The sequence below is a fragment of the Mesoplodon mirus genome, assembly GCF_964341445.2.
Source record: "Mesoplodon mirus genome assembly, chromosome: 6".
Lineage (NCBI taxonomy): Eukaryota > Metazoa > Chordata > Mammalia > Artiodactyla > Ziphiidae > Mesoplodon > Mesoplodon mirus.
Window position 1 is genome coordinate 104,715,994 of NC_138982.1, and position 12,038 is coordinate 104,728,031.

Here is a 12,038-nt window from a genome sequence, read left to right on the forward strand (position 1 = left end):
CTCATAGATTACTTGTCTCTAGTTTATCAATTTCTTGACTTAGAGTCAGAGAGAAAAAGGTGAAATTGCGACTTGTAAATTGGGATGTTTGTCCAGTGAATATTTTACATGCAGCATTGGCATTATTGAGATATTCATTCATGTGCATTTTCTATAATTCAAAATTAGTTGTAACTACGCAAGTAAAACAGTTTGCCTAAATGTGTATATTTAATTCATACTTTATTTTTTTTATTTACCAAAGGACAGAAAAATAATTTGTTAATTTCCTGATTAACCTGTTTTCTGTCATTTTAACTAATACCTAATTTTCAAAAAATTTGATTTTATGAGGACTTTTTTGAAAAGTTCAGTAATTAGGTTTTAATTAGATTAAAAAATTTTTTGTTTGCAAGTAACAGTTTGCTATGCTAACATAAGCAAAGGAGAATGTAAAGGAAGGATGGAAGGAAATTGCAGATGAGCTAGGAAGGCTGGAGAAACAGGTGTGGAAGCATGCAGGAGCCAGGGACCATTGCAGTGTCTAGTGAGGTGAGAGTGACCACAAATAAGTCAAGACACAAATGGGCATATCATTTAAGATAGTGATAAAGTGCTGTGACATTTTATGAAGAAAATGTCCCTCCTTAGGAATCACAGTATTCTGCTACCTGTTGCCCAATGTCTGAAAACCATTTGACTAGAATTCTATTTATTTAAAGCAGGAGAATAAATCTGGTCCCTGTTATTCTATCTTAGCCCAATTTGGAAGTTCCAAATTTTTCTATTGATACTACACTATTTCTATTGATATTGAGTAGTTTTATTGTTCTGCCTACCTCATGGAATTGTTTTAAGGATCAAATAAGGTAATATATGAAAAGAATATTAAATTACAGTTATAAAGTACTGTATATATTTGCAAATATAAAAGTAGTTCCCTTTTACAAAATAATTATAAAGATTTGTCTAATGGATCTACTTTTCTTAATGAAAAAGTATTTGAAGGAATGAGTTGTAATATTTTTCCATTGACCATAAGCTTTGTGCACAGGATTCTATTAAAGGGCGTATCATTCTATTTTACCATGGCATGTGGTAAAAATTAAATAGATATATATTTCCTTCAGCCATTTCAGACCAGTGTAATCCTCTGCCATGCAATGAAGATGGATATATGACCTGCAAAGATGGCCAAGCTACATTCACTTGCATTTGTAAATCAGGTTGGCAAGGAGAGAGGTGTGAATTTGGTATGTATAATAAAGCCAGCTGGCTCATCTGGATTGGCCTCCTGAAAAGTTCTCTGAAGGTTTTATTACTTTAAAAGTAACTTATTTCCTCCTTTTTAGATATAAATGAATGCAAAGGTCCTTCAAATGTAAATGGAGGTTGTAGCCAGATTTGTGATAATACACCTGGAAGTTACCACTGTTCCTGTAAAAGTGGTTTTGTTATGCTTTCAAATAAAAAGGACTGCAAAGGTAAGAGTAAGAAGGTAGACTAAAAAGGTATTTACTATGTGAGAGCAAAATTCAGTTAGAGGAATTTCCCCAGGAAATTCTTGGAAAACTCGTAGGTGGTGAGTGCTTGTAATAAGTATACATTATTATCTACCTTGAAACCTTGTGATACTATGGGACTGCCTTTGGTTTATTGTTTATAGAGTATTTTTTTATTCACAGAGTATTTTGTTGTCTTCTTATTGTGTGTGCATGTGTGTACATGCACGTGATTTAATGAAGAATTTCATTATATGGTGATAAAATGCAAGTCCTTGCATACTACAGTCTTTGTGAAATCGTTGTTTATCCTTTTTCTTCCAGACACTATAATATTATATCCTTTATTCTGATAAGATAAACGGTTTACAAATAAATCACCACAATCCTTAATAACTTCTTTCACTGTATTTTATACTTTCTTGTCAGAAATACCTTTCTAATTTCCAATATAAACCCTTCATCTTGCACCTCATTTCCTGCTGTGATTTTGAAAAAGACGAAACTCTGGTTTTCCTTCTCTTTATACATCTAAGATCACATCACTGGTCATAACTTTTTTTTCTTTTGTAATTTCAGACTTAAATAATTCCAGTCAGTTAGTTTAGCTTTTTAAGTCATTTTACTACTGTATTTGTTTTTTTTTTAATTATGCTTCTCTTTCCCCCAGATTTTACCTTTCTTTTTTCTGCATAATGTCTTTTCCATTAGACTGCTTTAACTACCTTTACTAAATCTTCAAATATAAGTGCTAGGTACGTGGATGACTAAAAATGAAATTCTCCAGCCTGGAGTTAAATTTTGCCTTTAGAAAATGGGAGCAAGTTATTCTTTCTTCTCTCCTTTCCTCCTTCCCTTCCTTTCTTCCTTCTTTCCTTCCTTTTCTTCCTTCTTCCTTCCCTCCCTGTCTTCCTCCTTCTCCCCCCTCTCTTTTTCTTTCTCCCCCCACTTCTTCTCTTTTTGTGATGAAGTAAAAAAATTTAGTAAGTTAAAATGTCAAGTTTTCTTTTTCAACTCTATTCATATCTGCTTTGGTAAATCCTTAAATTGAATTCATATTCAAGGAGTGGTCTGTCCCTCACTGCATTGTAGTGTTTAGTCTAGCATAGTTTACTATAATATCATTTAAAGTGCAAATGAGTGACTCTAAGGTGAACTGTATAAGCTAACGGTTTATTATGAGCAGTTATCCAATTTCAGATTATATATCTTTCTTGTTTGCCTAATTGAAGGTGTTTGAGGTTAGAGATTTAGAATATCAATATCATTAAAACACCAGTTATAGAAAACCATTATAATGAAGGGATACCATATACATTCCACAAGCAAATAATACCCATTAAAACTTCTAAATACTTGAATAGTCTATACTGCTAAAGAATTCGTGATTTATATTTTTAATTAATAGGAATTTAATCCTTATCCATTGAGTTAATACACCTTAACAAAAAGTTCTCTTATAAATGAGTGTCTCTGATGATCAGAATGTATGTTCTTGTATTCTTCATTTACATAGTCTTTTATCCATGATACCTAAGTAATAAAATACAGACCTAGAAGAAGAATATGTATACAACTGTTACAATAGGGCCTTTGCTAAAATGTGGATATGGCTGGGATTAAGCTGCCAGTAAATGTGCAAAAATGCAAGAATAAAGCTTTTCATCAGACATTAGATGTCAGTGTAGAGTCATAAAATGTACGTGCTATAACCGACACTCATATGATTTAAATGAGTCCTTGTAATATGCCTCAAACCAAATAAATTTAGTCATATGTTTTTACTTTCTGTTGAAAATATGGATTTTATAGCTCTTTTTAGAAAAGTAAGTATTTTTGAAGTAATTGTAGATTCACATGCAGTTGTAAGAAATAATAAAAAGAGATCCCATGTACCCTTTCCCCAATTTCTCCTGATAGTAAAATCTTACAAAACTATAGTACCTTATAACACCCAGGATATTGTCACCAATACAATCAACATACAGAAAAATTCCCTTACCACAAGGGATTGATTCATTTATTTTTGTGCAGGTCATTTTAAATAGAGAAATGTCTGAAAATTTGGCTATTAGTCTGTGGAAAAATTAAATTATCAATATCAACTTTTTAGAGTAGAAAATATATTTTTCATTCTGAGCTCACCTTTCCTCAGAGAGTACAAATGAAAAGAGTTCACTAATAATTACACTTCTATTGAACTATTTCTGTCACTTGTTTTGTTTTTCTCACAGGTGCTTATTCAGTAACTAGTTGCAATCAATACTTCATCTCCTACTCTACTATGTAATATAATAAACACATCTGAAATTTCTGGAATAGTAATTTAACACTAAAATTTATGCTGAATTAGCTGCACTTTATAAATACTTTAACACCTTACCTAATCCCATTTTATATTTGAATCACTCTTGAATACTTTAAGCCACAATAATAGTATGCAGATTTAGCTATTGTCCATTTCCAAAGGAAAGGTGTAAGACTGATGAGCCATCTCATTTTTATTTTTTATATTTGTGATAATGCAGAGTAAATATGCTGTTAAGACCATATTTCAGAAACATGTATTTAAGAATACATATTAAGAATATGATGAGTCTCTTCTTCCATTTATTTTCATACTGTATCCTGGTAGATAAGAAAAAAAAGCGCTTTTTTTTTCTTTTACGTGACTACAAAGGAAATAGCAACCATCAATCAAATTCCCTATGTATTTGTATAAAGAACTCATATTTAGTGAACTAATATATGATGATAGATTTAATATTTTTTTATTCCCAGGCCACTTTGTTGTCTCATTAGATATATTAAACTAGATCCAGGAAACACAAATCAAAGGGTCTTTGCTAGTATCTTCTGGTATGGGAAAAATGTTTTTTAATATACTGGTTTCATTTATAGATGTGGATGAATGCTCTGTGAAGCCAAGCATTTGTGGCACAGCTGTGTGCAAGAACATCCCAGGAGACTTTGAATGTGAATGCAGTGAAGGCTACAGATACAATCCCATATCAAAGTCTTGTGAAGGTAAAGTTCTGGTGGTGTCATTGGTGGTGAAGAGGGTGTTTGCACGCTGATTTGATATGAGAAGCATTGGTTCTTTAGTAGTATGCAATCTGATTGGCCCTCTACGCTGTATATGAATTGGAGACCTCCCGTATATGATAGAAGCAAAATAACACATTTTTTAAATTATTTATTTATTTATTTACTTTTGGCTGCGTTGGGTCTTCATTGCTGTGCACGGGCTTTTCTCTAGTTGCAGCGAGCGGGGGCTACTCTTCATTGCCGTGTGCGGGCTTCTCACTGCGGTGGCTTCTCTTGTTGCGGAACACGGGCCCTAGGCGTGCGGGCTTCAGTAGTTGTGGCTCACGGGCTCTAGGGTGCAGGCTCAGTACTTGTGGTGGATGGGCTTAGTTGCTCTGGCTTGTGGGATCTGCCCAGACCAGGGATCGAACCCGTATCCCGTACACTGGCAGGCGGATTCTTAACCACTGCGCCACCAGGGAAAAAACACATTTTATAATATTCAAAGATAAAAAGAACTTCAAGCTCGTAGGAAGAATACATGCACAAAAAGAAAGGCAAATTTAAAAATCACGTGGGTGTTACAACAAGGGTGGTTAGAAACCTTCGGTTTTATACCAAGCTTTTCAGTGATTTTCTGTGCATATATCAGTGTGCCTTTTATTGTAAAATAGTAAATGACCTAGTTCTATTATACTTAAATATATGTAAAAGAAAATCTCTTCATAACCAAATGATAACCAAGCTCTAAAACCTTGAGAAGTACTGATTAGTAATGTCAGTGCCTGTGGTTTTGGGAGAACCCCTTGGAGCTTATGATTACTTCGTTTGGCTCCAGTGGTGCTGTCATGTGTGCCTCAGGTAGCTTAGATGTGTTAGAGCAGGAGTCCCCAACGGCCGGGCCTACACCGGTCCACGACCTGTTAGGAACAGGCCACAGAGCAGGAGGTGAGGGGCGGATGAGCAAGTGAAGCTCCATCTGCCACTCCCCGTCGCCCCCCATCACTCACATTACCTCCTGAACCATCCCCCCACCGTCCGTGGAAAAATTGTCTTCCACGAAACCAGTCCCTGGTGCCAAAAAGGTTGGGGACCACTGTGTTAGAGAGATTTTTTTTTAAAGTGTGGATATATATAAATTATCTCATATCCTCCTTTGAATTTTTTAAAATTTCAAAATGAATTTAATACCATGACTAAAACTAATCAAATCAATAATTTTTCTATTTTGACAAAATATATATAAGATGTGCCCTTTAACCATTTTTAAGTGTACAATTCAGGGGCATTAATTACATTCACACAGTTATGCAGCCATTACCATATCTGTTCCAAAACTTTTCCAAACAGAACTCTGTAACTGTTAAGCAATAAATTCCCCCTCCTCCCTTTCCCAGCCCCTGATAACCTCCAACTACTTCTGTCTCTATGAGTTTGCCTAAATTGATAATAATCTTAGAATCGTTTTTTTTTTCAACTATTTGTACTCCTTTTGAGATTTTGATGTGTTATATCCTTATGCACTCACTGAAAAATATCCTCCCAACCCACCATTTCTACTCTCCCAACCCTCCAGGTGGAAATTACTGTAGTAAGCCCTAAGCATTTGCAGATTTATTATTAGCCAACTTCATCATCAATATTGTAGTTATATTCAATGAATGACAGATTTTAAAAAAAATATATTAATGTGAAAATATAAATATATTTATATAAATATATAATACTTTATTACTCTAGTTATACTATTCAATTTTTATGGTACTGAGGGTTAACTAACTTGGGGGGTCTATTTTAAGGCATTTTAAGGGAGAACTTATATGCTATAATAGTATTTGAGTTTGGGAATTTTCAAAGATCACAGGGTGTATTCATCAAAAAGGTCAAGGATCATAGGTAGCTCTGAAGTGTACTTTAGTTGAAGTATCTTATTGCAGCTTTTCAAGAATGATTTTCTTAAAATATGGAGTAGGAACAGGGACCATATAGAAGATTTCACAGTATGGGAGGTAATAGCACAGTGAGGTTTTTTGTTTTTTTGTTTTTTGTGTTTTTACATAAGAAATAAATATATGTCCTTACATTTATTGTCACCAGTAATCATTGCATTATGGAAAGTGAAATTTTCTTGATATGTTCATTTAATCTCCAATTATATTAACCTTCAATTAAAAGAGATCTTTTCTTCCCTTCCCTTCCCTATCTTCCTATCCTCCCCTCCCTCTTCCTCCCCTCCTCTCCCCTTCCCTTCCCTTCCTTTTCTTCAAAGCAAAGAGTTAAGAAGTAGTGTCAATGGAATTCATATGATCAGATGTGACAGTTACGTGGAGACTCTCAGTCTTTTTTTCTTCAAAATCATAAAATTAATATAATTGTTATATCTCCATTAATTATTAATTACTGAAAGTTATTCATTAAATTTGTTGGTCAGGTATATAAATAAATAGAAATTACACTTGTAACTCACTTAAATTTCCATGGCAAGTGTGTAAATGTGATTTGATGTCAAAGGATTTTCTTTCACTAAGGATTTATTATCATTGATTATCTCATACTAAAATCAACATAGTCCTTCTTCTGTGGGATTGAACATTTAGGAGATACTAAAATTTATGTTCTCTTTTACCCCAGATGTGGACGAATGCTCTGAGAACATCTGTGCTCAACTTTGTGTCAATCATCCTGGAGGTTACTCTTGTTACTGTGATGGGAAGAAAGGATTCAAACTTGCTCAAGATCAGAAGAGTTGTGAGGTAACATTTTGCAAGGCTAACCTTCCCATCTCTTTTTTAAAATGAAAGAACCAGGTACTTTTCTCCACATAGTTGAGATAAATCGAGAGAATACAGATGTCTATCATAATTGCTATAGTTCAAAGCAGGCTATGAGTCACAATCTATTTTACTAATTTTGGTCGTGTAAGTGGTAAACATTGTGGATAATTAGTGACTGGATTAAAAAAAAGAAAACCTGCAGGGCCACAGTTCAGAGAGTGCTCATCTGTATAGCCTGTACATTTATAAAATGCAAAGTGTATGTTTATTTAAGACACTAAGAAAAGCTGAGGTTTATACTCCTCTTTGTGAGAAAAAAGTCTTTCATAGAACTTTAGAGAAAACATTTTCCAGTGTCTGCTTTTCTTTATCGCACACTGACAAGTTTGATCATGCCGCAGGCATGTTAGTACTTGCAGGAGTGCTCATAAAATCTCAGGTGGGAACAACTTTGTAAGAGTAGGATTTAGTTGGGGTTTAAGTATATCGAAATTCAGAGAGGTCAATTTCGTTAATTTGTATCTCTCAAAATTGCTTTTAGTTACTAAAATTCAATTCATAATTGATCCAGAAATTGAATGTTGGGGGTAGGTTCTAGTTCTTCTTCCATTGCAATAAATAGGTCAACATTTGAAGCTCTTTTTTTTTTCCTAAATAAGGATCACATGTTAGTGATCTTTAGTCAAATTCTTGAATCTCTTTTAATTTTTAAAAGTTAAAGTGAAATTTCAAATGCTTATGAAGCAGACAGTAAAAAAAGCTCTAAACTAAATAATGATTTAATCATGAATTTACACATACCTCTATATCTGCTACCCAGAGAAAGCTGTGTATGTCCAAAAAATGTAACATTTCATGTTATGACACCTACTTGGTAAAGAAAGGTAAGGTAAGCTAGTTGGCATACGTAATAACTTTGGTAGTACTTCATTGGACTGTATTGTGTTCATGTCTATTTTGTAATTTGGTTTTCTATTATTTCAGTGTTTGTTGTAGTTACACATTACCATCTACCTTGGAATAGATTTATGGAAGTTCTAAGAGGAAATGAGAGATTATTTCTGGACCTAGATTTAATACAGTGCTGTTTACACAGTTCCCCCCAGAATATCCCTGTATGTATGCCCAAGAACTTCTCCCTTAAAAAACTTTCCATTTTAATGTTTGTTTTTGCTCTTAGAAGGAAAAAACCTTGATGTTACATCAGATGACTCTAAATCACTTTTTTTGTGTGAATTCCTTGGAGATTACAGTGATATATTACTTTATATTTAACCCATTCAGGTTTTCCAGCATTCCCTTTACTATCTAGATAGCAAATTTTTGCTCAGAAAAATTTTGGCTTAATGAGACTTTAAAACATGTGTATTCTTGGAGATTATACTGATGGACTATACAAGGAAGTAAAAGATACTGCTTTATTATTACCATGGGTGTTCTTAATTTATTTTAGTGTATCACAGAGGATACATTTGACAAGAATACTAGGAAATAGAGAAAGGATGATACCCTGACACAAACACCAAGCAGTAACCTACGCTTTTTGTTTGTTTTGTTGCTTTTTCTCCAGGCTGTTCCAGTGTGTCTTCCTTTGAACCTTGACAAAAATTATGAATTGCTTTACTTGGCAGAGCAGTTTGTAGGGGTTGTTTTGTATTTAAAATTTCGTTTGCCGGAAATCACCAGGTGAGGTACCAATGTCAATGATAATTTCTAGAGATAAGCAAGTCAGGACATAAGAAAAGAAGTGACTGAAAGGTTTAAAATGTATGAAATTTTATTATCAGATAAGTTAGGTGTATTATCAGTCAGATGATATGAGGTACCCTAAAGTTCATTTTTATCTTTACACGTAATTTTCATGCTTGAATCATTTGGGGTCGTTCTAGGCTGATTTTCTCCAATGACCATTTTATCTTAACCCATAGTTCTTCCTTTCCTAGTGAATACATATTTACTAAGAAGCTGGGAAAGTAGATTTAATGTATTTGTGAAATTTTCATTCTTTATACATGTTAAAAATTAAGTAATGAGAAATATTAAAAATACTGCTTTTAGAATATAGTTATATTCATAATTATTAAGGAAACTATATAAGATTGCTTAAGTAGTATTTTAAAGGAATGCATCACATGATTTTAGTTGACTATCTGGGTACTTTATCTGCCCTTCCTGTAGTTAGGTTGACTTTCGGGAGGGAGTATTTGCTTCTATTTTTGAGTCATGACTCTACTTTAATTATCAAATTTTCTCAGAACCATACATTGTTGGAACTAGGAAAAGAATTTCAGAATTTTGTTGGAATAATGGAAAGGAAACATTTGAGACTGATTATAGAGTCCAAGTTTTAAAATATCTTAATTAGATAAGCATGAATATTTAGAATTTAATTCATTAGATATATGAGTGATTATTCATTAAATAATCCAACTCAATCCATAGAAATTTTATCATTAAGGAACATTGAAATTTATTCACTGATTTAATTGTGCTCTTTTGACACTCTCGTTTCCCCCAAGTTGTGGTTTTCCCCTTTAACATCTCAGAGCAAATACTATCTTCTAGTGATATAGATTGTAGACAACCTTTCCTTGCTATGAGGGTAATGAGAATGAGAGAGAAGAGTTCATTATTACATACCTTCAGGCACTTTCAGAGGTATTCATTTTTCACAATTCACAAATGCTTGGGCTGTAACACTGGATCAAATTGGATCAATTATTTCTTTCAGTATTTATTTGTTTATTATTTGTTTAGTTTAAACTTTTTATTGAAGTATTATAAATGTATATATATATATAAACATAGAAATATACATGTATCTTACATGTAAGCTTGATGAATTTTTATAAGCTGCCACCTGTGTAACGAACACAAAGAACAGCTAACACTTTTTAATTTATTTTTTCTTTTTTTGCAAATTCCTTCAGCTCTGTTTCCCATGATCAAATACTTGCCCTACCCCAAAGTTAGCAGATTTACTTTTTTTCACTCTACAATACTTCTGAAAAAGAATGAATTGTTGCCCAATATAATGAATCAGTACGCTGATGTATTCCAGACAGAAAATGTGCAGAACACGACTCTTTGAATTACTGGTTTAGCATGATTTTACAAAGAGAAGGAAATTATCTCCATAATAGGATGAACTTCTATAAGATCCTGAGCGTACATAGATTTGGGTTTTGGCAAGATAATATATGCTTCACATCAGCAAAATGTGATGAATATGAAAGAGAACAGAAGTCCCTACTCGAAGCAAAATGGTTCTTTTTAATATAATCTGAGTTCAGTAAATTCCTACTACATTGTTATCTACCCAACATACTTTATTCCACATTTACCTCTTTATAATATTTTCTTGGAATTCTAAAGACTAAAAAGTTTATTCTATCACTTTTTCTTTGTTCCATTTGAGGTAGATTTGTGCCCCATGCAAATGGTGCCTCTATCACTATACTATTATATGTGGAATAAGAAAGAGTGTGGGATTCTTTCTTGCCTTATTTAGTAATTATCTGAATGCTTGATTTTTAACTTAAATTACCTTTATTTTAACTTAACTCAGATGACTAATAGTTATACAACTATTTTTCCTATTCCCTGTTTATCTTTTTTCAGTCATTTCGCTTTGCTGGTTCCTTGGAAACTTTAATGCTAATTCTCATTAAAGTATCCTAAGGGCACTGAATTGATATATATTATTTTTTAGTCTAGCATCCTTAAGATTTTTTCCTCCCCTGTAGCAGCTACATACATATATGTGCAGAGTCTTAACAGCAACAGGTGTTATCAGAGCTCTGATAGCCCCAAACACATGTCTATATCTTTTAAGCTCTCCTTCCATGTACTCTAGTATAGTGATTTATGCAATTAGGGTTTGGGAGAGCTTTTGAAATTAAATGAACAGATACATTTAAAAGTTTTTGACTTTACCTTCCTTTACCACACATGAAGTCTTAATTATGCTTGCAATCATCCAGATGCTATCTTGTATATCTCTGTGAGTGATTCCTTCCTGACATATATGAAATCATAGGAAAATATGCTTTTTGATGGATAAACTTCAATCATGGAATTGTAACATCTTTTACTAATCACGTATGGATATAGCAAAAAAAAAAAAGGAATCTTAATGTCAGATTATATAGTGTATAAAAGGCTCCAGGAGAAAGACAATATGCCTAATATTTGTACATGAGTATTCCAGCATTTTAAAGAGTGCCTTCAAAACAAATGCCAAAAGATGAAAAATTATCAAAGCATCTTTTCATTGGGAAAAAAGATTCCACGAATAAGCAAGAAAGTATAATAACTTGATTTTAAACACACATAGAGCCAGAGATAATACAAGAACAGCTTAATCCTGCCTTTCTCTTTTATTTTTTCCAGGGAAAGAGAGTTGGCTCTTTCAACGTATTGCTGTTTGCCAGTACAAGAAAAAAAAGAATAACATAGTCTTCAATATTTCTTACTATTAGGCTCTCTCTTTGTCCATTGTTTAGATTTTCAGCTGAATTTGATTTCCGGACATATGATTCAGAAGGTGTTATCCTGTATGCAGAATCTTCTGATCAGTCAGCTTGGTTCCTGATTGCACTTCGTGAGGGAAAGATTGAAATTCAGTTTAAGAATGAATATACAGCCAAAATCACAACTGGAGGCAAAGTTATTAATGATGGTTTATGGAATATGGTACGTTTTGCTGAATTCATAAAGAATCTCTCCACTTTGATGCAATTTGTATAAAATCATT

The 12,038-nt window shown here is 33.2% G+C and overlaps 1 protein-coding gene across 2 annotated transcripts in view; it reads left to right on the forward strand.

Moving 5' to 3' along the window:
• Window positions 1-12,038, forward strand: part of PROS1 (protein S) — a 60,479-nt gene that overhangs the window by 32,181 nt on the left and 16,260 nt on the right. For both annotated transcript variants that reach the window (XM_082625602.1, XM_082625601.1), the window contains exons 5-10: window positions 1,110-1,232; window positions 1,332-1,463; window positions 4,383-4,508; window positions 7,140-7,261; window positions 8,853-8,968; window positions 11,788-11,977. In XM_082625602.1, the coding sequence (XP_082481728.1) occupies window positions 1,110-1,232; window positions 1,332-1,463; window positions 4,383-4,508; window positions 7,140-7,261; window positions 8,853-8,968; window positions 11,788-11,977 (809 nt within the window). The remainder of the gene's footprint in view (window positions 1-1,109; window positions 1,233-1,331; window positions 1,464-4,382; window positions 4,509-7,139; window positions 7,262-8,852; window positions 8,969-11,787; window positions 11,978-12,038) is intronic.